The following is a 26978-nucleotide window of genomic DNA, read 5'->3' as shown; positions in this document are numbered from 1 at the left end:
ATCATAAAATAAGCAGACCGCACTTTGGGACTGCAGGGACTATGTATATTTTGTGGTTATTTATTCAAGAATTTAACTTCTAAAATCAGGTTAACAGATCAATCCCGCCTTTTTCAAAGATTAAAGACGATCTCAAGGTGTCTCAGAAGCTGTCGTGTTTCGTGGGGTAATCCCGCGCATTTCCAGCCAACAAAAAGAACTTCTAAACAAGCAGTAAAAGCTTTTCTAATCTATAAAATATGAATAAATTATCTCATTGATTTATCAAATTTATCTTTTTATTTCTCAGGGTTTTATACTTTATTTTTATAAATACAATCTTTTTTATTCGTGTAAAAATGATTGTATAGAAAGTTTATAATCTTTTACAACTTCATTACAGGGAAACTGAGGGAATTTTACTTTGCCAACCAATTTTAAAAGGAATTTTATTTTACCGAAAACAATTAGTGTTTAAAAATTTATCTTTAGGTAAAAAAATCTTTCTCCGGCGGCGCAGTTTTTATTTAGATATTACTTGCCTTCAGCAACTAAATTGATATTCAGTAGACAAACTTTGAAGCTGGCGAGTTTCGCGTCTTTAAAAAGCTGGAAAAGAATTGAAACTTTGTCACAAACTTAAATTTTCTGATCCCTTTATTTTGTTACCTTTGATACTTAGATTTGGTTATCCTTCAGAATTCATGGTTTGAAATATCTAAACTCTTTCACATCGGGTTAGAAATAAGAGTTTGTGGCAATGAATGAATTCCTTTATTCGTTATTGGCACCGTATCGCCAATGAGAGAGGCGGATTGGATGAGAGAGAGGCGGATTGGATGAGAGAGTTGCGAATTGGATGAGAGAGGCGGATAAGATGAGAGAGGCGGATTGGATGAGAGAGAGGCGAATTAGATGAGAGAGAGGCGGATTGGAAGAGAGAGGCGGATTGAATGAGAGATAGGCGGATTGGATGAGAAAGAGGTGGATTGGATGGGGAGAGGCGGATTGGATGAGGGAGAGGTGGATTGGATGATTATTTTGAGTCGTTTTTTACCTGAATCTTTTGTCAGGGTTTAACTAAGCCTTGAAATAACAGATTTAGAATATCAAGGTGTTTTCCTCGGATATCCTAAATAGTAATTTACTAATACTATTTTTAAAATGACAATAATAAGTAACATTTCTCTAATCTAATAGATTTTCCGGTGATCAATTAGACCTAATCGTGAAGAAAGCTAATTATATATTTGATACACTAATTGCTTTAATTGTCCTTCTTTTAATAGAAAATTGGAAAGGAAATTACGAGAAAAAACATGTGTGTTCTAAATAATATTGAGAAAATACATCTTATTTTTAGCTTATAAATGTACAAGCTATAAAGGCATAAACAATAAATTTAAAATATATAAAGTGTCTGTAAGAATGTGATTTTTTTTGGCGAAAAAAGAAATTGATTTAAAAAATGTATCAAGATTTCAAATAGTATAATATATCCAGGTTCTATTCGGTTGTCCTGTCACAGTATGCCTGGGCAGTGCTATGACCGACCATGTCAAAATGGTGGTATCTGTAAAGAAAGTTGTAATATAATATATCCAGGTTCTATTCGGTTGTCCTGTCACAGTATGCCTGGGCAGTGCTATGACCGACCATGTCAAAATGGTGGTATCTGTAAAGAAAGTTGTAATATAATATATCCAGGTTCTATTCGGTTGTCCTGTCACAGTATGCCTGGCCAGTGCTATGACCGACCATGTCAAAATGGTGGCATCTGTAAAGAAAGTTGGAATAGGTGAGTTTGCATAAACATGACTAATTATTTATAAAAATCTGTTTTTATCTCACCTTAGTAGAAAAAAATATTTCTAAACTGAATGATGTTCTCACCTAAATTGTACAAAAAGCATGACATGTAAAATATTTGTAGAGCTTCTAATGCAAGTGGATTTTACTGGCGCGCAATTTCGAGCCCTTTAATTACGAGCAATTTCGCGCAACAGAATTCTGATTTGAAACCCTAGTTTATCTGATAAAACTAGGAGAATTTTATCTGATAAAACATATTTTACTCCAAACAATGATATTAAAGAGACTGAACAAGCAACCACCGTAGTTTCAAACTTCATATTTCCAGTAGTATAGTCTCTGATCCAATCAAGGTTCACTCACGTACTTAGTGAGTGCTCTGGAACAATCAAATTGCAACATCGGCAGGATAAGATCTATCTATCTATTTGTCTCAAGCCCCACCGGCGTACATTTGAATATCCGAGCTGGGCCAACCTTTGCAGTCCTACTTTGGACTGTACCGCCAATTTACAATTACTAAAGCGGCAGAAGACTGTTGTCTTGTCTATTTAAATCTTATAATCCAATTAGAGATTCTTTTGTAAATTAGTGGCAAAGATTAAATGGAATTCATTACTTATATCGATATATCGAAATGTTTAGATACGAATGTGATTGCGACTCAACCAGCTTTACCGGACCTACTTGCAGCAGAGGTATATTTATTATGTAATTCAAAGCAAACAAGTGAAAACATTGTTACTTTGTACTCAAATAAACAAAAAGGACTAAGTGACTTGACATCATCGAAACCCTGTCTGTACAGTGTACAAGTTTTATGTCAACTTTAACAAGTTTAGAAGTTTAAATTGATTATCTTAATTAAATAATGGCAAAGCTTTAAAGGTTTAGAAATTTTGTTGTGAAGTCTAAAGACTGAAGACTAGGCTTTTAAGCAATTCTTATTTTACGGCAAAAAAGAAACTTTAACATTTAAAGTGACAGCTACTGCAATCCACTATAATGGTAAAAAATCTAGATTTATCTTTTTTACGATCTTAATGAATTTCCAAATTAATCAGTCAAGTTCCTTATTAAAATATATCACTTTTTGTTAAAAATGTCCTCAAAGTAGGTAAAATTTTTAAGTATTCGGTCTTACAGTACAGAGTTGGTGCCTCGAGCATGTATCCATATATGCAAATTAAATCTATTTACAGTACAGGGTTGGTGCCTCGAGCATGTATCCATATATACAAATTAAATCTATTTACAGTACAGGGTTGGTGCCTCGAGCATGTATCTATATATGCAAATTAAATCTATTTACAGTACAGGGTTGGTGCCTCGAGCATGTATCCATATATACAAATTAAATGTATTTACAGTACAGGGTTGGTGCCTCGAGCATGTATTCATATATACAAATTAAATCTATTTACAGTACAGGGTTGGTGCCTCGAGCATGTATCCATATATGCAAATTAAATCTATTTACAGTACAGGGTTGGTGCCTCGAGCATGTATCCATATATGCAAATTAAATCTATTTACAGTACAAAGTTGGTGCCTCGAGCATGTATTCATATATGCAAATTAAATCTATTTACAGTACAGAGTTGGTGCCTCGAGCATGTATCCATATATGCAAATTTAAACTATTTGCTTTGCATACATACAACATATAAAATTGATATTGGCAATTTACTAACATTTTTGGCAAATTTGAACCAGATTTATCCAGGAGCAAGCACAATACAGTTTAATGGAAAGAACTATCTTGAGATAAATCTAGAGGAAGAACTTCTTACCGAGGTTCATCAAATTAGTATCAGGTATATAAATATATATACATGTTAGGTAATTTCCCAAAGGCATTTTTCCAAGAGGCAACTTCCCAAGTCTGTCTTAGCCGCAGCGCTCGGCCCCCTAGCCTGTTCTAGCTTCAGCGCTCGGCCCCCTAGCCTGTTCTAGCTTCAGCGCTCGGCCCCCTAGCCTGTTCTAGCTTCAGCGCTCGGCCCCAATTGCAGCTTTCGATGCCTCAGAAGTCATAACCTAACCTTTGGGAAGTTGCCGCTTAGGAAATAACCCTCGGGAAGTTGCCGCAAAGAAAATGCCCATATTATCTATTTTTACTGCATCTGTGAAGTATAAGTAACATCCAAATAAAATTTAAGCAGGAAAACTATTTTTTAAACAAAGTTAAGATGAAAAAGTTTAAGAAAATTATAAAGGAGATAAAAGGAATTTAATAGGTGTTTTACTTTATACGTTTGATGTAAAAAAATACTTTGTCTTCTAGATTTTTTCTTTTTTAACATTCTTATGTTTCGTTTACTTAAATTGATTTCTTTAAATTAATTTTTTTCTTTAGATTTCGGACTACGGAGGATTCAGGAAATAAAAAGAACTTGCGCTAATTAATGTTTCGATAATTAACTTAAATAATTGCCCTGGGTTACAATAAGAACAATGATAAATGGTCGTTAAAAGCAATTAAGTAATTTTCATAAATAATTAATTTTCAACCCATGTAATTGCATAAAAAGATATTTGATAATTTTTTCAGTGAAGAACAAAAAATGTTTATTAATTTCTATAAGGTTTTTGAAGTTCTTGAAAACCCGGGAAATAATTTTAACGAAATTTAAAATAAGCATTTATTTCAAGTGTTACAACGAGACCCTTGCTCCACAAATATCATGAAGAGATCCTTCTTTGTTGTTAATCGCGCATGTGACTCTTTTTTTAAATGGAGAGTCACTTGCGTCGTCAATCCCTTTATGGTTTAAATAAACCATCAGCAAATTCTTGTTATGGACAGGGCTTCTCTTCTTTGCAAGCAGTGGAGTTCAACAAGATATAATAGAAGTATCTTTACAAGTGGGCAAAGTTAAAGTGAATTTTAGAATCGGACTCTTTGATAAGGTCAGTCAATATATTTTAGAATCGGACTCTTTGATAAGGTCAGTTAATATATTTTAGAATCGGACTCTTTGATAAGGTCAGTTAATATATTTTAGAATCGACCCTTTGATATGGTCAGTCAATATATTTTAGAATCGGACTATTTTATAAGGTCAGTCAATATATTTTAGAATCGGACTATTTGACAAGGTCAGTCAATATATTTTAGAATCGGACTCTTTGATAAGGTCAGTCAATATACTTTAGATTTGAAGAAAAAAAAACATTCTTCATTTAAAAAAGGGTCGAAAATAAAAAAATGCGCTAAAAACTTTTATAAGAGAAGGTGGTAATAAAGACTCTCAGAAAGTTCTAAAAAGACTGAGCATTTAAAAAAAAATCATTTAAATAGAGGCTTACCCGATTACCAGCGGTACCCTTCAAACCCTTCGGCTAAGCAAACATAATTAAAGATATTCTAGTATTTTTATTTGAAAATTGATTATTACTAATTCTTGTTTATCTTTAAAAGTGACTTACGGTTTTTTACAGCAAAGAAGGAAATAGTCAGAATTTTTTTTCTTTACATTTAACTTTTATCTGATATTAATGACGAAGATATCGCAAACAGTCCCTTTAATTATGCCCTCTGTATTGTGTACAATGTTTCTTTTCAATAATATAATTTAATTCCTAGATTAATTAAATAAAAATAAATTAAAACCTGGGAAATATATCTTAATCCCGTCATTAGAATAATTCTTAATTATATTACTGGTGGGAATTAAGCACGAAAATACAAGGGAAAAATCCTCTGCATTATTAAGAATAGTTTTCAGTTGTAAAATATTTCATTCAAAATTTACAAACGTCATTTGTTTTATTTACTCAAAGCTCTAAAACGGCCGAACCAAATTGGTCAAAGATTTTGTACAGAATGACGTGGTTCAAGGGTATTGAGTTTCTCAACAAAAAATTTTTAAAAAATTAAGTCTTTGCTAACAACTCTGATTTTCTAAGCCCTACAATCTATATCTAGGCAACTCAATGTCGTAGACCTTAGATATTTCAAATTGAATTGATTCTGAATTTGGAATATCAAAGGTTTTCACCATCAGGCTGGAAAGATATAGGGATTAAAAAATCTGAGGTTGTGGCAAAGACTGAATTCCTTTCGTATCTTTTGAAAGGTATTGAGTCTTTGTCACAGACTCAAATTTTATAATTCAAAAATCTTTGCTACCTGATGGTGTAAACCTTTAAAATTTCAAACTATGAGAATTCATTGTTTGAAATAACAAAGATGTACAACACTGTGCTGAAAAGAAAAAGGGATTAGATAATCAAAGTTTGAGGCAAAGACTCAATTCCTTTTGTTAAAAAATTAGGCGGCGGGGTTATATAGAAAGCTTAATTATTTCACCCTTGAAAGGATTAATATTTTTCTCATAGAATAATTTAAATTTCAGACTTTCTACATTGGACAGTCCTTGAACGATGATCTTTGGCATACAATCAGGTAAAATATTTAAAAATAAAAATAAATTTAAATATAATAAAAAAAAATTAATATTTTTAGGCTTTCCCGAAAAGGAAGCATAATTGAAGGGTCAGTTGACGATGATGATTCTGTGAAAAGTAAGCATTTAATTTTTTTACTTTATCATAGTTGTTACAAAGTTCTTTTCATAGTTTTCATGTTTTCCTAAACTTGGAGTATAATTAGCTAAATGGTAAACTATGAAAATGACAATATTGTTTGTTTAGGTGAACTCTACGGCTCAGGGCAGGTCATGTCTTTAAGGTCGTACTTCATAGGAGGACAAAGGTAATAATAATAATAATTATAACAATAATAATGATAATAATAGTTATAATAATAATAATAATAATAATAATAATAATAATAATAATAATAATAATAATAATAATAATAATAATAATAATAATAATATTAATAATAATAATAGTAGTTATAATGACAATAAGAACAATGATTATAATGATAATGATAATTACATTTTATTTTAGTGATATAAGCAAGTCCTCAATTGGCCGGAATTTTGTTGGACGAATTCAACAGTTGGTGATTAATACAGAACATTTGATAGAAGAGTCTCATCTCCAGCAGATTCAGTATCATGGTAACCAATCTTTATATTGGATGCAGTATTATGGCAACCAATCTTTATGTTACATTCAGTATCATGGTAACCAATCTTTATTTTAGATTCAGTATCATTGTAACCAATCTTTATGTTAGATTCAGTATCATGGTAACCAATCTTTACATTGGATTCAGTATCATGGTAACCAATCTTTATATTGGATTCAGCATCGTGGTAACCAATCTTTATATTGCATTCAGTATCATGGTAACCAATCGTTATATTGGATTCAGTATCATGGTAACAAATCTTTATATAAGATATAGTATCATGGTAACCAATCTTTATATTGGATTCAGTATCATGGTAACCAATCTTTATGTTAGATTCAGTATCATGGTAACCAATCTTTATGTTGGATTCAGTATCATGGTAACCAATCTTTATATTATATTCAGTATCATGGTAACCAATCTTTATATTGGATTCAGTATCATGGTAACCAATCTTTATGTTAGATTCAGTATTCTATAATATTACAAACTCTAGATATATGCATGCATTTTTCATAGACTAAGTGAACCCACCTTTGTATACTATTAATTATTTCCTTGCCTTTGAGGGTTTAAATGATAAATATACCTTCTATTTTTAACTTCTGTGAATTAGCGGTTAATTTTATAATTATTGTATTTATTAAACCTACTCACGGTGGACTAGGGTCAAATTGAACTTGAACCGGTCTGACCCCTTGGCCTTAGTGAAGCGGAGCAAGTACCGGCCCGACCTTATCCTACGCCGACTCGGTTTCATCTTTGATGGCACGGACAGACTTTTTACAGTACCTGGCCCATCATAGGCCTATTTGACCTACCCCACTATAGCTTAGTTTAGAGTGTTATTATGGAATATAAACATTTATTTTATTAATATATTACCCCACTATAGCATAGTTTAGAGTGTATTTATGGAATATAAACATATATTTGATTAATATATAACCCCACTACAGCTTAGTTAAGCGTGTATTTATGGAATATAAACATATATTTTATTAATATATTACCCCACTATAACTTAGTTTAGAGTGTATTTATGGAATATAAACATTTATTTTATTAATATATTACCCCACTATAGCTTAGTTTAGAGTGTATTTATGGAATATACATATTTATTTTATCAATATATTACCCTACTAGCTTAGTTTAGAGTGTATTTATGGAATATAAACATATGTTTTATTAATATATTACCCCACTACAGCTTAGTTAAGCGTGTATTTATGGAATATAAACATATATTTTATTCATATATTACCCCACTACAGCTTAGTTTAGAGTGTATTTATGGAATATAAACATATATTTTATTCATATATTACCCCACTATAGCATAGTTTAGAGTGTATTTATGGAATATACATATATATTTTATCAATACATTACCCCACTAGCTTAGTTTAGAGTGTATTTATGGAATATACATATTTATTTTATCAATATTTTACCCTACTAGTTTAGTTTAGAGTGTATTTATGGAATATACATATTTATTTTATCAATATATTACCCTACTAGTTTAGTTTAGAGTGTATTTATGGAATTATTTTATCAATATATTACCCTACTAGTTTAGTTTAGAGTGTATTTATGGAATATAAACATATATTTTATTAAGAAATACATCACTTCATAATGTCTTTACCAATGAATAATGATATAATAGATATGTATATACTATTTTGAATTATTATTATTGTAATTTATTCTGTTATGGAATTATTTTGCCCAGCAGTACTTTTATTCATTATGTATATTTTTAAACACTGCATTGTTGTCCTTCTATACAGCTAACTTAATAACTAGGAATCTATTCAAAATATATTTCTAATCAGCTCAATTTAATATTTAACGAATAAGAAAAGGGGACCGGACAATGCTTCATGTTAAATACTAGAGGGGGTCCCTCCTATTCCTTTTTACTTTTATTACCGTGTTTTCTCTTCGTAAATTATAAATAAAGTTATAATTATTAAAGAGTTCCTAGAAGTTTTAATATTCATTCGAGAATTTTCATAAAACATGAAGTTCAACAAAAAAATGTTTGACTGATCGGTTGAGCCGTTTTGACATTTATTGAAGACAAACAAACACCACGTGAGATGACAAAGACAAATATATAAATAAAGAATATTGCTGAATAATATAAGTGATATAATCTAGGAAAAGTGAAGTTCCAGCATGTTGAAGATGTCATCTACAATTCTATTTCATTTCTCTCACATCACACATATCTAGGGATGCCTCAGCTAAAGGTAATCCTCCCCCCTTACCCCCCCCCCCCACTCGGTATCTCGCCAATGCAAACTAAAGTAATTTGGACGAAAGATTGAATTTAAAAACATCAAAATTGTAGAGTTTACAAGCCTTTCTTATGTTCTGACTAATTTTTACCTAAATATCACGTTAACTAAAGTAAATTGCTCCAACATTAAAATCTTTTATGTTTTCAATCATAACTCCTATTATTGAAGAAATGTTTTCAATCATAACTCCTATTATTGAAGAAATGTTTTCAATCATAACTCCTATTATTGAAGAACTGTTTTCAATCATAGCTCCTATTATTGAAGAACTGTTTTCAATCATAACTCCTATTATTAAAGAACTGTTTTCAATCATAACTCCTATTATTGAAGAACTGTTTTCAATCATAACTCCTATTATTAAAGAACTGTTTTCAATCATAGCTTCTATTATTGAAGAACTGTTTTCAATCATAGCTCCTATTATTGAAGAACTATTTTCAATCATAGCTCCTATTATTGAAGAACTGTTTTCAATCATAACTTCTATTATTGAAGAACTATTGAGAAGAACAAAAGTGTTTTGAATGTCTAATATCTAAGCGAATAATATTACTCTGTTCACATGTGTGAATAAAATCAAAACTAGAAGTGCTCCGAGATCACAAAATCGTTGCAGTAATGTTGTAAATTTGACCTTCTCTTTGTTCCTAGTACATTACAGTTTATTAAAAAATCATCTAATAAATTTAATGAAAGGGATCCTTCACCTTTCTAAAAAATACAGATTAAAATACATTAAATCCTAGGAATGATCTGTGGGAGATAATAATGGCTGACTGGGTAATGATAATTTAAAAAAATTGGAATATATTTTTTTTAATAGCTCAGCAATTCTTTTATGGGGAGTGAGGCAATAAGTATAAAAAGTAAAATAAGTAAAAAAATTAACCGAAATAATCTCTTATATTAACCGAAATAATCTCTTATTAACGAAACAATCTCTTATTTACCGAAACAATCTCTTATTAACTGAAACAATCTCTTATTTTCCGAAACAATCTCTTATTAACCGAAATAATCTCTCATTAACCGAACACTCTCTTATTAACCGAAACAATCTCTTATAAACCGAACACTCTCTTAATTACCGAAACAATCTATTATATTAACCGAAACAATCTCTTATTAACCAAAACAATCTCTTATTAACCGAAACAATCTCTTATATTAACCGAAACAATCTCTTATTAACCGAAACAATCTATTATATTAACTGAAACAATCTCTTATTAACCAAAACAATCTCTTATTAACCGAAACAATCTCTTATTAACCGAAACAATCTCTTATTAACCGAAACAATCTATTATATTAACCGAAACAATCTCTTATATTAACTGAAACAATCTCTTATTAACCGAAAAATCTTAATATATATTAAGATATACTGTTAAATGAATAAAGGCTAAAATGTGTAAGATGTACATTAATATATAGTTCTCAAAATATTTTCTATTCTTCATAGTTTATCTACTTGATGTTCTTGTTATAGTTGAAACACTTCTCTTGTTTCACTTCTAATATATTATAATATATTATTTTGTAAGTTGATGGAAGAGATTATAGGAAATATGAATATTAATGCAAAACCTTTTTCATATTCAGAAAAGAAACTTTCACATCTAGAATATTCAGTAGAGATGGAAATTTAAAGTTTTAAAAAATAAAATTTTCCAACATGCATGATATTGAATCATGTTTTTTAAGCTCACAATAACATACTTCTATGTATACATTCATTCTCTATTAATCTTCTATCTAGTCTCAAAATATCCCATTAGCAAATTTTTCTAATTTAAACAGTTAAATATGATGCTATAAGCTAAAAAAGTTTAAATAGATAGTAAATTTAGATACAAATAAATTGGATTTTTGCACTTTCTCTCTCTTCCAACCTAAAATCTTATCTTGATATAATTTTCCTGCTTAACCTCTTTCCATTTTTATTTTTTGTTTTCTTTGTTTTGATTTGTTAAAATTGTAGTATGGTTTTTAATCAAATTTATTTTGGGAAATCAAGCCTCAAAACAACAGGTAAATGTTAAGCGGACCCAAAAACTATAATTTATTCCCGTATTGATATTGTTTAAAGATCTGTCTGTCTGTATTCTATCTATCTATCTATCTATCTATCTATCTATCTATCTATCTATCTATCTATCTATCTATCTATCTATCTATCTATCTATCTATCTATCTATCTTATCTATCTATCTATCTATCTATCTATCTATCTATCTATCTATCTATCTATAAATCTATTTATCTATATATTCATCTATCTACCTGTGTTTAGGTGTACAACAACGTGGATATCTTCTTCAAGTTTAAGACGAGCGAGGAGAACGGGTTGTTGATGTACAACGCCGGGAAGAACAATGATTTCCTGGCACTTGAACTAGTTAATGGACATGTTCATTACATATTTAATATGGGGTAAGTAAATTGTTAAATATAAAATAGGTTTTAATCGTAATTATTTTACTATTTGCGCGTTTAAATATATTTTAGTGTGTTTAAAGCACACTCCAGCAACTCAAGTTGTGCGTATTTTAGTTTTTACTCTTTTTTAAGTTCCAAACTTTTCAAAAAAAATCATTCCACACTCGACAAAAACAACTCCTGCGTCGAGAATGCAATAATTTTTTAAATGTTACGGTTTTGCTGGCTTATAGGTAACAGGTGCATACACCTTCACATGAGTATTCCGCATCTATGCTTTACATAGTTGAGTACACATGTACACATGTACACTGTACAGGTATGGACCTGTGACCTTGAAAGATAACACTGACAGTTCTCTGGCTGACAACAAGTACCACAGCGTATGGGTCAGACGGCCCACCAGATACTCACAGGTACAACTTAAACTATTAAAAAATAAAATTAAAATTATAAATTATAAAATCTAAAATTTAAAATTCTTCTCTTAGGTTTTAATAATCGACAACTACCATAAAGTTTCCAGTAGTGGATTAGGAGAAAACTATTATCTAAACCTGGACGGAATCCTTCATTTAGGTTTATACAATTTTTTCAGTCTCATCTTCAATGAATTACTTAGATTATCAATGTTATTAAGCTCTCATGGTAATCAAATATATTTAGTTATTTTGTTCTTTTATTTAGTGAAACTAGAAATTCAAGGCGCTTCGCGCCCTTCTTTCTAGCCTTAGAGGGCGCTTTGCGCCCATCTTCTAAATTAATTGTGTACATCGTAAAACAAAACAAAAATAATTCGCGGATTTTCACAAAAAAATTCGCGGATTTTCAAAATTTTCAAAAATTTAATGACGATCGAATTTTGATGGAGACAAATATTTAAAATTTTGATTTTTCATAAACCTTCCCTGGGGTCCCTAGATGTCCCACAAAAAATTTGGGCCCGATCGGTTCAGCCGTTTTGACGTTTATTGGATACAAACAGACAAACAAACAAACAGACAGACAAGCCAAATTTATATATAGATGTTAAAAATTGGTTTGTAAGTGGTTTTAAAGGACCCTTCATATAAAAACTGTTTTGATGATTCACAACATAATTATAAACAGCAATATAATGTGAAACAACTTAAATTTGGAAATTTTATTTTTTTTAAATGGCTGACAAATATCTGTTTTATTGTTTCAGTAAAAACAACAATTATCTTGCAATTAAAGAGTTGTTTAAAATTGCATGAACGATCCCTTTAAATGTCCAGTTTATAAAGTATATTTGACCTTAGATAAATAGAATAAAATGAGTTGGTGCATCAGTATTTCTAGAAGAATTATATTGCACCAGTTTTCTAAAAATATAAAATTGAATTAAATAATTTAGGAGGAGTCAAATCTGAGATGTATTCTAACCTTCCTTTCCCTCTAACTTCTAAAACAGGGTTTCAGGTTGGTTTAATAATTTTGTATTGTAGTGACCACAATATGCCCCTTCCAAACCCCCACTCAAGTACTTAATAAATTTGCAAATCCCACTTAAGTACTTTTTTATCTTGGCTAACCAATTTATTGTCCCGGCTGCTCACTTTATTTTCCCAGCTGCACTCACTTTATTGTCCCGGCTGCTCACTTTATTGTCCTGCCGGACCACTATCATGTCCTGGATAAATTTGAATCCATTTTGTTCCAATATAAATAAGTATTTGTCAATGGGAAAGAAAAATGATTTGTTTCTGAATTGGATGTGGCCATTTTGGGACATACAACTGTCAAGAGCTGAGTTCTGACAGTTTGACATTGAGTTGTAATTTTTATACTTACCTTGTTCTGTTTGGATCTATTGGAGGTCAATTATGTCCTTCACTATGCTTGGGACATAATTGACCTTTGATGGATCTTAATATTATCTCTTAATACGCCACAATCCAAAAATACCCGACCTTAAAGGGATTGTTCGCGAAAAATGAAAGGGGGTATAGGCATACGGCGAAAAATAATCGCTTTAGATCGCTACTAATCTTACTTCTATCTGTTGCGTCTATAAAGATAAAATTGTTAAAAACGACTTGTACTGAAGAACGTTATAACGTCCATACAAATTCAGAAAGTTTCAGTCTACGACTCGGACAGAAGCGTATTCAGGGGGAGGGCTATGGAATTATTGATTTCAGGGGGTTTTCAGGCACCAAAGGGTGCCGAGCCCCCCTGGAAAGAGAAAAAAATTAAGCCCCCCCAGGACAAATTCCTGAATACGCCCCTGGACTTGGATCGTAAAAAATATCAATTTATACCCCCTTTCATTTTTCCCGAATACCCCGCCTTAACCTTTGAATAGAATATATATATATATATATCAACACAATGACGACAAATTTCTATTTCAATTTTAATTTCTACCAAGCCATCAAACAGGTTGGATAAACATAAATTTGGAAACAAAGAGTAGATGTCAATTAACAAATGCTTTTAATATTTACTTGTCAACTTGTAATTTAGATAAAAACGTATTAGGAATCAAAACCTAAATTGAAAAGTCGTCTTCATTGTATTGATATAAACGCCGACCACAGTTGTAAATTTTTTCTCAAAAAAGTTATTCAAAAAATATTTCTCTTAGGGCTGTATGTCGAACCTGGAGGTGAATGGTGAAGCTATAGATCCTAATAAAGTAAGATGAAATTTAGAATAATTAAAATCAATTATTTTCACCCAAAATACAATCTTATAATTTTTTTAAATTACTTTTTTAGGATGCGCTGGTTCCCAGCCCGCAAGTGATAAAGGGATGTCAAGGTCAGGGTTTTTTTTTATTTTGAAAAAATAAACAATTGACGTGGAACTTGAAAGAAATTATTTTAAAAAAAGCTAAACGCATATTTTTATCAAACACTATTAATTTTTTTAATGATGCCTCCCCTACTAAATCTATCAGAGTTTGAATAATTCTGCCGGCGGCATGAGGACGTAAAATTATGTATCAAATTAACTTTTTTTATTTTGAGTTTGGAGCAAAATAGACAAACAATTTTTTGACGCATAAACGTTTTTGAAAAGGTTAAAGAATATCTTCATTAAATTATCTTTTTTCTTTGTTATGTCGTCTATAGTAAATGTAATGTTGGTGAATATGAAGTATATGCAATTACCCTGGCCTGGCAGGGTTCATTTATTAGTAAGACACTTAAACTCTACACGCTACACTCTACAGTGTATATCGAGTTTCTTTGTATGACGTCATTCTGCAGCATTCATCTTTATATCATAGAGTTTTTATTTGCACTTAGTTTTCATACTACTCCCACTAGGTGCAAACTTTCATTTCATTCATTTCATTCATTGCATTCATTGCATTCATTTCATTCATTTCATTCATTTCATACATTTCATTCGTTTCATTCATTTCATTCATTTCATTCATTTCATTCATTTCATTCATTTCATACATTTCATTCATTTCATTCATTTCCTTCATTTCATTCATTTCATTCATTTCATTCATTTCATTCATTTCATTCATTTCATTCATTTCACTCATTTCATTCATTTAATTCATTTCATTCATTTCATACATTTCATTCATTTCATTCATTTCATTCATTTCATTCAACCATTCATTCCACCATTCATCCTACCATTCATTCCACCATTCATTCCACCATTCATTCCACCATTCATTCCACCATTTATTCAACCATTCATTAAACCATTCCTTCCACCATTCATTCCCCCATTCAATCCACCATTTATTCAACCATTCATTTAACCATTCATTAAACCAGTAAGTTAACCGTTGTTAAACCAATTATTCAAACATTCATTCAACCATATATACACCTATCCATTCAACCATTCATTTAGTCACAGTCCTATACATTCTAGATATCACCAAGTTTTTTTTTAAACTTTAAACAAGATACTTTTAGTTTTATAATTTGGTTTATGAAACAAAATAAATGTAATTCTTCTTGACAACATTTTTCCGCTTTTACATTTAACTTTTAAAACTTTGTTTCATTCATGAATTTTCCTTTGATTCATTTATTCTTTCATTTATTCTATTCATCATTTCAACTTGAAACATTTTTATTCTTTTCATATATTTGTTTTTAAATAAATACTTCAAAACATCTAAACTTTTTCCTATTGCTCGAAAATAAATGTAAATAACTGAAACAACCATTGAAAATAATTAATAAATATATTTTCTTGAAGTGAAATTGAATTGAATTAATTCCAGGAAATATTTTATTGTCAGTGGTTTGATGAAATCAGATTCTTAATTAAAACATTTAAACTTAAACAATATTTAAATCAGACAAGGATTTGCAAGTTTTTATTTTTATTTTTATCTTTCACGCAAAACTTGGATAAAATCATCAAAGCCTCTAAAGATTTAAACTGTAATTAAAACGGATAGTAAATTTCCATGCAGTGATAACCAGAAAACTAAAATAGTAAGACGACTTTTATAACATTGAAAAGTCAAATAAACATGAGACAAAGCAATTGAGCAATGTAAAAAGGCCCTTTTCACTAAATGATTTGATAAGTGTCTCGTAAGACTATTTGTTTTAAAATAGCATCGAATACAAAGAAGTATTGCTATCATGTCGTCTTCCTATTTCTAGTTTAACTGTAAGCTAAAAATATATCTGATAGAAAAATACATTATTTTGTTATTTAGACTCGTTTGCATATGAATTCCTTGGTAAAACGTATGGACTAATTACTTATAAATACCCGGAGGATAAACAGCCAGATACTAAGGTAACAAAAATAGAAAAAAAGTTATTGGTCATTTAAAAGAAATTAATATTTAAAAATATTAATGTTATATTTTAGTCTGACACCCTGACGGTAGGGTTTATAACTGGAGTGGGTAGCTGTGTCCTGGTTCGAATAGATAGCGCTCAATCAAATGATTTTATAGAACTCAGGCTGGTAAGGCATACTTTAAGACTGCTAACTATCAAGAATATATAAAATATGATTGTGAAAAAGAGTTGACATGTTGAAATTCGGCCCCGACAGGGTAAACTGTAAGAACGGCCTGAAAAGGACGATTTCAAGGTTAAGATAAGCTTTCTGTCTTGAATAATGGATTTTTTAATGATTTTACAAAGAAAGAAATCAGTTTACAGTTGCAGGGAATCATGAATATAAGGAAACATACAATATAAATTACGTATAGTCGTCTTTGAAGTCTTATCCTTGTGGGTAACCATGTATTATCTCTTTAGGAACAAGCTCAGCTCTATAGAAATGGGCTTAGATCCTTAGTTTTTCGGAGCTTATCTCTAGTCTATAGAAATGAGGTTAAATCTTTAGGAACGAGCTTAAAGCTTTAGGAACGATGTTAAAGCTTTAGAAACGACTTCAAATCTTTAGGACCTTGAATCTTTATGAAAAAGCTTTAATCTTTGAAACGGGTTAACCTTTATGAATGACCTTAGCTCTGTAGGTGTAAGCTTAGGTATACTAAGCTTACACCTGCAGAGCTTATCTTATTCTTTAGGAATAAGATAAGCTTTTTATGAACTAGCTTAGTGCGTTGGAAACGAGATGAGCTAGATCTTGTTAATACAACGGAGACGTAAACTTAAGATAATTCTTTACGAAACTGAGTTTAGATAGACTTTTATGTTCACTTCTCTTGTGGCTCGGCAAGATGCTAAGTCTTAAAAAGTTTGAATCTCTAAAATAACTATTTACAACATTGTTATTTTTGTTCGCAGTGTTGTAAAGTTTTTGGACAGAAATTTTCTCTTTATCGAGAAGGTTAAAGCCTTTTTAGATTTAATTTTGTCCCGAGCTTTAGTGCGAGCTAAAAATTTAATATAAAAATTTAAGTCCAAAAACTTTATAGCACGTTGTGCCAAAATAATAGTGTTATAGGTAATTTTATTAGATTGTGCACTTGTCTTATTTCAATGGCTCTTTTAAATCAAATAAGCTTTGAAACAAATCAAAAGTCAAAATATTAAGCTGATTTCAATTTTATTTTTATTTCAACTGAAAAAAATATTTTGGAAAAATCCTAAATTTGTTTGGGAAAATCCGGAAACCAAACTTTATAGCACAAGTGCTATGTACAGCTAATTTAACTTTATAGCCCGATAATTAAATAACACATTTAGTATGAAATTCACGATGAAGTGAGTAAGAATGATAAAGTACGCAATAGTTTCATAAAAGTCTTTAACATATGCATGTGTTTAGGAGAAAGGGTTTGTAGTGGTCGAGTATAATCTTGGAACGGAAAGTATAATAATTGCGGAGAAAGCAACAACGTTTAATGATGGAGAATATCATGTTGCGAGGTAAAATATTATCTTTATTTCCTTTATTTAAAATTATATTGATTAGAATACAATTGAAAAAAACAACGCAAAATCCATTGACATTTGTTGAAAAGAAAATGATGAATCTAAATAAAATGACAAATTTCCAATATTGAAAAATTTCCTTTCTTCTAAATTGTTTCCGCTGCAAAGGTGACTTTCAGGTTTTCGTTTTTAAAATAATATTTCACTTATTTTCCAGGTTTGTTCGAGTAGGGCCTAATGCAACCCTTCAGATGGATAATCATAAAGAAATTACAAAAACTCCAGACGGTAAATATATTATATTTGTATTTCAATTTTATTTTAAATTCTTTAATATTTTATACTTCAGGCCGCCATCTGACTGTTTTTAACTCCCAATATTTGGTTCAAATTGGAGGAAGATTTCTAGAGGCAAAACAGATTGTGGAACACCCTTTCCAGGTAGAATTAGAATTAGAACCAGATACCACTGGTTCAACTACTTTAATATGGTGGTTTAGCAAAACAGATTGTGGAACAGCCTTTCCAGGTAGAATTAGTAGTTGAACCAGATACCACTGGTTCAACTACTTTAATATGGTTTAGCAAAATTCAAACGAGGAAATCTGCTAAAAAATGTATCGATTTTCTATTAGCAATGAAAAATATGCCTATTCAGGTAAAAACTATTTTAATTTTACGGGAAAGAAAAGAAAAGTCCCTCTAAAGCCGAGATCTTTATACTTAATATTGTACTAGCTTGGGAACAAAGTTTTCTTTATATGAGACTTTTCAACTGAGAACTTTTAAACCTAGCTTAGAAAGGGGTTCCTGAGTTATAAAAAACAAAATAAGATTACTACTTTATTTATAGAGATTGTATCATTCACATAGTGTACTTTATACTGTGTACTTCATACTTTATACAAGTCATTCATATATTGGAAATACAAGTCATGATTGTTTGATTTAGAATTTACATATTTTCATTGATTTGAACCCGATTTTCCAGTCTTATTCCAGATATTTTAAATACTATTATTACTATGTATATATATACTATACTATTATTTATTTTTTTAAACAAAAACTTATAAGATACTTTGTTTAAAAAGAAAATTTCCAATTATCTTTGTGTATTTATACATCAAAGTGAACCTTCATTTACAAACTTATTGTCAACCATAACATTTTTATTCTCTCTTTTAAACCCGTTTCCTAATGACTTTAAAATGAGGGATCACCTTTTCCCGGTAGATCTAGCACATAAAGTGTGGATAAAGAATACGACTGTAAGATTTAAGTAATTTTGAACATGAAACACAATAAGCGACCGGGGATCTTGATCTCAATGTTTCTTTTTTTTTCGAATCCAGAGTTCAAAGGAATTGAGTCTTTGCCGCAAACAAATACTTTTGAATTCTCTTATTGTTGCAACCTGATACTCAGATTATTTAATCCAAAAGAATAAAAAGTTTAAAATATCTAAGCTCTACGGCAATGTGTTGCAAAGATTTAGGGATTAGAAAATCAGCAAAGACTCAATTCCTTTCTTTTGGTTTTACTTTTTCTGAGAGTAAAAACATTCCTTTGTGAAGAGATGGTTTTAACATGGACCTGCACAAATATATGAGATGATTTTAACATGGACCTGCACAAATATAAGAGATGGTTTTAACATGGACCTGCACAAATATATGAGATGGTTTTAAAATGGACCTGCACAAATATATGAGATGATTTTAACATGGACCTGCACAAATATAAGAGATGGTTTTAACATGGACCTGCACAAATATATGAGATGATTTTAACATGGACCTGCACAAATATAAGAGATGGTTTTAACATGCGGGATTCAATTAAAATTGTTGCATACCAAAAGAAAACCCGAAATATTTCAATGAATATTAATTTATTCAAAGATTTAATTATTTCAGGGAGTTCTGGCAGGATTAATCTACAATGGCAATCATCTTCTTGAAATGGCATTTCAGAAACGAGATGGAATTAAACTACGAGGCTCCGTCACGTATCTTCCAAGGTTAGGGGGAGGGGGATTCTAAATTATAAAAAAAAAATTTAAATTTTTAATTTGAATGTTTTCAGTATTCCGTCTGACTATAAGGGGAAGGTTGAGGAGTTAACTAAACTGAGATCTGAATCTTTAGGACAACTTCATACCACAGACAATACAGGTATTAGTATTATAACCCATGTAAACTTTATTTAGCATAATTGAAAGTATTACCATAAAACTAGGAAACTACCTATAAACTATAAACTTACCGAAAAACTGTAAAGTTTAAATAAAAATACAAAATTTACATAAAACTAATATAGAAATAGAAAATGTGAAGGTAAATCTGAAAATAATGAACATTTTTGTGAAAACAAAACAAGAAATATTTTGAGATTTTAATCTTGAGCAGGGGCCATGAAAGGTACCACACACACAAAAAAAGTCTTTCTACTCCGGCTATATATACGTTTTAGAGTTCTACTTAAAGAGAAAAATAAAGAAAAGGATTTGAATTTGTCTGCACAAAACTAAGTTGTTAGGTAGTTAAGATGCAGTGGGGAAAATAGAAAGAAACTGCGGTCATTTAGAAAAAAGTAAATCATATTAAACTGAAAATAGAATGGTTTTCAAGGTCAAAAGTTAAACTTTACAAAAATAAAAGTCGAGTTAAACCTTGGAACAATAAAAGTCGAGTTAAACCTTGGAAAAATAAAAGTGGAGTTAAACCTTGGAAAAATAAAAGTGGAGTTAAACTTTGGGAAAATAAAAGTGGAGTTAAACTTTGGAAAAATAAAAGTGGAGTTAAACTTTGGAAAACTAAAAGTGGAACAGAACTTTGAAAAAATAAAAGTGGAGTTAAACCTTGTAAAATAAAACTGGAGTTATACCTTGGAAAAATAAAAGTGGAGTTAAACCTTGGAAAAATAAAAGTGGAGTTAAACTTTGGAAAAATAAAACTGGAGTTAAACCTTGGAAAAATAAAAGTGGAGTTAAACCTTGGAAAAAATAAAAGTTGAGTTAAACTTTGGAAAAATAAAAGTGGAGTTAAACTTTGGAAAAATAAAAGTGGAACAGAACTTTCTTCAAACTTTAAGCAATGTAACTTCTTTCAACACCTATATGAGACCCCCCCTCAACCTCTCCTTCCTAAAACCTAGATTGTGGAATTTTTAGATTATATTTCTAATTTTCCTTATAAAGTCCCAAATCTACGTGGTATTCCCTCATGCAGCAAAGTTGCATTAAGTATATTTTCTACAACTTCCACCAAACTAGCTGCAGCAATATACTCAGAAGAAACCAACAATATAATAGTGGAAGAATCTGAAAATATAATAACCATTGTAATCTATATAAAGAGAAACCAGTATTTTTAACACGGTGGCAATGCCGAGTTCTCCAGCTTTTGAAAATAAAATAAATCTAAGTTTCTCATTTATACGTGTTTATCTGGCTAAAACTCCCGGTGAAATATTATTTTAAAGGATTATCATTTCAAGTTATCCTCCAGGCTAGAATGGGAATGTCCGATTTACAACGATATCCTTAAAAGATTTGTCTGATCAATTATAAATCTTTTCGAGTAAAAAAATCTCCCCACTTGTTTGATCGGATTACGGTTAAGGTTACCGTTGTAAGTCTGGCATTGATATCTTTGTATGAAGAATCACTTCAAATTACGTGAGCAGTCTCTTTAAGTTACATGGCTTGTATTCAGCATTTTTTACATTGTAAACCCTGGTCTCATAGTGTACACATGATGTCCTAGCTGATTCATCGTCAATCTGAAATTACATTTACAATTCCTTTCTAATTGCAGAGAGTTGGACAAACTGTGACGATGACGACCTTTGTGAAGGATCGGGTTCATCCAACTCAGGTAATCCCATCCCCGCAACCTGTATACCGTAAACTAGTGTTATTTGCATGTTCTAGGACATTTGAATGGTGTATTGATGTGTAAACCCTAATTAAATTAAACATCAAACCTCTGACACCATCTAAATATATTTCCCTTGAAATAAAAGTTGTTGTGTGTATGTAACTGTGTACTGTGTACTGTGTATAACAGTGTATCCCTATAAAATGCATTTTTAAACGATGGAAAAAAAAATAAAAAATTTCGACAGCTTGTAGCAACTTTATTTTTAAAAAACTATTATCCATAATAAACTCGATGGAAGGATACAACGTCTAAAATTCACAGTAAACCCACCTTACAGGAACCAAGAAAAGGGCAGAAAATACTGGTTTGGGGAGAGGTGTGTACTTTGCCGGTGGAGGATTTATGCCATGTGATGATGATGAGGACATTTGTGATTTTGGATCCGGAGATTCGGATTCAAGCATTTTTACCCCATCCGAGCATGACAGTAAGTTCTTCAGATTTTCTTCTCTTTTGCCTGAAAACCATGAGTTTATACCATGAGCTACGCATATACCCATATATCCGCTTTGCTTTACCACTTTTTAGGACACTTTTAATCTGTAACTGAAGTTCAAAATAAGCACAGACATTGCTATCATGCTTTCAGCCACAATTTATGTTAACCATTTAATATTATCTATCCATGCTTACCGTCAGGAATGTTCTAATTGGGAGTAGAATAAAGACGACAATGGATATATGTGTCCAGATCATATACTTACTCATGTTCTTAATAAGTTTTCTGTAGTCAATTAATCGCTAGAATGAGCTGAGCAGCATGCACCAAACTGAATAGTTACTAATCATCACATGAGACATTAAAATCTTTACATCTTGCATGAGTTCCAAGAGGAAATTGATCATGAATGATTAACTGTGCATGGTGGTAGTATATGTAAATAAATATCTTCAAATGTCCTTTACTTCTGCATGTAAGCTGCATATTGTAGACTTTAACCCTCATGTGATGTAGGTAACATTCATATCTATTATTGAGCAAGAATTGAGTGCAATGTCTAAAAGGATGTTTATAAATATATTAGGCGTATTTGTCTAGAATCTGTAAGGTCGAGCGCCACATCTTCTGCTCAGCTGGAAAATACCTTTTGTTTCCTGTGCCTTGCTCAATTCAGTATGAAAATACTTAGATCACATGTTATCTGTTAAAACAAGTACAAAGTAAGCATACATATTATTTACAAGAATAATGTTATCTTTGTTCTTCTTTTTAATCATTATTGTAGTCATTATTGTGTTGTAAATAAAAATAAAATTTTGCTTGAACTTGCTGACCATCTTTTCTTTTTTGTTACTGATTAATTAAGAGTTTTGTATTCAATCTTTCGTATGTACTGTGTTGTACATCGTTTATGTACTGTACTGTTTTAGTACCAGAGTTAGTGACCATGTCTTCTCCTACCTCCATTTCTTCTCTTTCTTCTCCTCAAACTACATTACAAACTGTTACTGAAGGTAGGTAAAGGGATTGTAAGAAACAATGGCATTTTTTTAATGAAGCCCTTTTAAAATTTTATTTTCGAAAAGTTGTTCAATGTTTATTACAGCTAAAAACTTTTACCTTAAAATGTAAACATATTTAACTTTCATATATCATACCTTGATTATTTATATGGCTAAATGAAATTTTTTTTATATACTCATATTACACACATTGGAATCACTTTTAACTCACATGTATTAATACATTTTGACACAAAGTTGAAAACCAATAACATGCATACAAATTTTAAGTTTTTGATTTTAGTGCAAAACATTAATCTAGGGCAGTCTACTTTAAGCCAAAAGAATAATCTATATGATAAAGCTCTTAGCTCATATCAGCTATAGCTGGCCAAACGTCTGGACAAAATTGGCTGACTTTGTTTAGGTAACCCATGGGTACCCTGGGGGAACAAAGGCTAAACAAAGGAATTGAGTCTTTGCCACAAACTCTGATTCTTTAATCCCTATATCTTTAGAACCCAATGTCATAGACCTTAGATATTTCAAACTATGAATAGTGTTAGTTCAAGGGATCTAAGTTTGAAATATTAAAGGTTTACACCATTATTAGGTTGCCAAGATATAAGCATTAGAAAATTTGAGTTTGTGAAAAAAAAACTCAATTCCTTTGAATTTTTTTTTCTTAAAAATTCTATTTTTTTCAGATATATGTTGCGTAAATTGGCCAAACGGCTTGACCGATTGGGCTAAATTTTTTTGTGGACACTCATGTGTGGCTGGGGTTGTTATTCTTTCAATTTTTTTATTCCACGGGCAACGCCAGGCCCTCTAGCTAGTATATAATGAAATAAGGGATGCAAAAATTGATTTAAATCCTTTAAATCAATAAAAATTTTATTAGTCTTTTCAAAAATTATCAACTTAAATAAATTTATTTTAGATACAATCTGGATAAAACCTGAAGATACAAATGAAAAAGACATTTGGAACGTTATGCCTATTGATGAAACTACCCAGCCAAGTGAGAAATGCTACGATGAAAAGCACAATGTGCAATGTGACGAAGTGACCCAATCCCCTACTGAGGCCCCTAAGAAGGATATAAGGGGCATGTCTGGAACAATGTCCCTTGTGATCGGTATTATCTTGGGATCGTTTATTGCCATGATCCTGATCGTCATAATTGTTCTGAAAGTAAGGACTGGGGTTGATATTACAGAACTGAAGCAGGTGGCTGCACAAGTAAGTATTCTGTCAGTTTTTATAAAAAATCTCTTAAAGGGACTACTGACATAATTTCAAGTAACCATTCGTGCCTCTAATAACATCTGAGTGAAAATGAGGAGTATTTTATAATTGAAACTGAAGTTGAAAATTATCAATTTTCTTATCAAAAAACCAAAAATATCTCCATCTTTTTTGATATTTAAAGAGGGTAGCGACGTTAAGGAAGCATGTACAGTTTTGAATTAACTTATAATTGCATCGACAATAATGAGCAAAAAATACATATGTTCTTCTTCCCATTTTTAAATCAGATAAAATATAAATTTCTTTGTATCGGAGCAAAAAATGTAAGATATGAAACTTCTAATAATAATATAGACCAAGAAAAAGAATGCGGAGCATAAATAAGGTGAATTGAAATGTAATGTCCTGCAGTATTGCATTTATCCTTACTTATTGGTCTAATTTTTAGTAACAAATGTTAGAAACATGATAAACTTTTCGTAACATTATTCTAAATATATAATTTTTACATTATTAGGCTTCAGTACAAAGGAACTTTTTACTCTCACAAAACTGATTTTGAAATTTTTGCAACCCGACTACGCTTACCGATATTTTAAACTATGATTTCTGTTAGATCAAATAGTTTACGGTAGAAAAAATCAAAGGTTTGTGATTTTAAGGTTTTAAGATATAAGGGAATGGATTAGTTTAATAAGTGATAAGATTCTTCCATGAAAACCACCACTTAAGACAAAGAATGTGATCTTCAAAATCGTCATTGAACGAATATAATTTTCAGAATAACTAAATAAAGTTTTATAGATTTTTTTAAACATCTTAAAAAAATCTTTTTGAATTTAGGAGGAGATGAAGAGATATCAGTTTTCCTCTCCCTCCGGAACAGAACGCGAGGATTATCCCTCCGACACCGGAACCAAATCCCTTCTCAACGGAACTAAGCACAACAACAACAACAGCTTGTTCAACGGTAGTCTCTCAAACGCCCTATCTGGGGATCGCGCAAAGTTATTTAAAAAAGCAAATAGTTATGGAAAGCCTGTTAGGGAATGGTATGTTTAAACTAAAATGTGTAAAAGAAAGGAAAAATATTTTTGCAAATAAACTTGCTGTTAGTTTTACGCTCAAGCTAAAAGAAAAGTTTTTTGGGTTTGGTATGTAGAAATAGGAATCGTAGCGGCGTTTTCAAATCATAAATCAATCAATCAATCATTTACTTAATAATTTAACATAATTACAAAAACAATCAAAAAGATTTTAATCAATATTTCTGATGTACAATCCATGTCATAATATATGAAAGTAGAATATTAGGAGAAAACAGATTTAATCTAAGGAATGAAATTTTGCCACAAACTCTAATTATTTTGTGGTAAAAACTCAGTTTCTTTGGGACAGTACCATAGTAGCACCCGGCCCTTGAGAAGGAGTAAGGTTTTTCCAACTTCATTCCGAAGATTTTAAATCCCAAAATCATGAACTCTTAGTAATTTTCAACTGTTTAATTTTACCATGTTTATCTCGTATATCATTGTTAATATCTTTAATATATGCATTTATGATTATATATTTTAATTGGTCCAAGCTGTACATTTTTTACATCTATATTTCTATCTTCTTCATATAGCTTTTTATATTAAATGTATCGAAATATTGTTATAAAATTATGAAAAGGTTGTTCTTGCCAAAACTAAAATTGAACTTGACTGTTTTTATCAACTCCTAGCTTCAGCAACTTTTAACAAAAATCTTTCCAAAACTTTAAATCAAAACTTTGAAACCAATTATTACTTCATTAGATAAGGAGCTCTAAGCTTGTCCTTTAAGCATATCTTTCATTTTTAAGGTTTCAAACTTTTAGTTTAAAGTTTTAATTGTCCGATGCTTTTTTGTTCTGTGTCCTATTCTACAACAAAAACCAGAGCTGTAAACAAATATGGTTAAACTAGTAAACAATCAAGAAAAGACCAATTTTCTAAAAAGTCACAAATCTTAATTTTTAATTTTTTTCCTCCTTAAAGAACTGGTTTTTGTCGTATACAAATAGTTTGTCTGTTCCAAAACAGAGTTGGATTTTATCATCTTTTATTCAATAAATATGAAGATTGAAATTTATCTTATTTTCTAGAAGAAGTGTTAAGATAAGATAAGATAAGATAAGATAAGATAAGATAAGATAAGATAAGATAAGATAAGATAAGATAAGATAAGATAAGATAAGAAAAGATAAGATAATAGATAAGATAAGATAAGATAAGATAAGATAAGATAAGATAAGATAAGATAAGATAAGATAAGATAAGATAAGATAAGATAAAACGAGATGAGATGAGATGAGATAATTCAATAATTAAATTGCCTGTACAGTGTATACATTCAAGTAAAAAAACGAGGACCGCATTATCGAAAATAC

General features: G+C 30.6%; 1 protein-coding gene across 1 annotated transcript in view; it reads left to right on the top strand.

Moving 5' to 3' along the window:
• Window positions 1-26666, top strand: part of LOC111698578 (neurexin-3) — a gene marked incomplete at its 5' end in the record, with an annotated part of 42863 nt that extends 16197 nt beyond the window's left edge. Inside the window, 28 exon segments of the mRNA XM_023468940.1 lie at window positions 1687-1777; window positions 2437-2489; window positions 3518-3608; window positions 4148-4170; window positions 4598-4701; window positions 6150-6199; window positions 6260-6318; window positions 6448-6508; window positions 6712-6824; window positions 9014-9105; window positions 11456-11595; window positions 11921-12017; window positions 12093-12180; window positions 12980-13044; window positions 14213-14263; window positions 14346-14388; window positions 16280-16362; window positions 16438-16536; window positions 17815-17915; window positions 18139-18209; window positions 18271-18362; window positions 19841-19944; window positions 20010-20098; window positions 21743-21802; window positions 22146-22295; window positions 23240-23323; window positions 24255-24556; window positions 25409-26666. Of these exon segments, the coding sequence (XP_023324708.1) occupies window positions 1687-1777; window positions 2437-2489; window positions 3518-3608; window positions 4148-4170; window positions 4598-4701; window positions 6150-6199; window positions 6260-6318; window positions 6448-6508; window positions 6712-6824; window positions 9014-9105; window positions 11456-11595; window positions 11921-12017; window positions 12093-12180; window positions 12980-13044; window positions 14213-14263; window positions 14346-14388; window positions 16280-16362; window positions 16438-16536; window positions 17815-17915; window positions 18139-18209; window positions 18271-18362; window positions 19841-19944; window positions 20010-20098; window positions 21743-21802; window positions 22146-22295; window positions 23240-23323; window positions 24255-24556; window positions 25409-25627 (2675 nt within the window).
• Between the last annotated feature and the right edge of the window lie 312 nt (window positions 26667-26978).

Source organism: Eurytemora carolleeae, unplaced genomic scaffold (assembly GCF_000591075.1).
Source record: "Eurytemora carolleeae unplaced genomic scaffold, Eaff_2.0 scaffold297, whole genome shotgun sequence".
Taxonomy (NCBI): Eukaryota; Metazoa; Arthropoda; class Copepoda; order Calanoida; family Temoridae; genus Eurytemora; species Eurytemora carolleeae.
The sequence above is the reverse complement of the archived record's forward strand: the minus strand, read 5'-3'. Positions and strand labels throughout refer to the sequence as shown.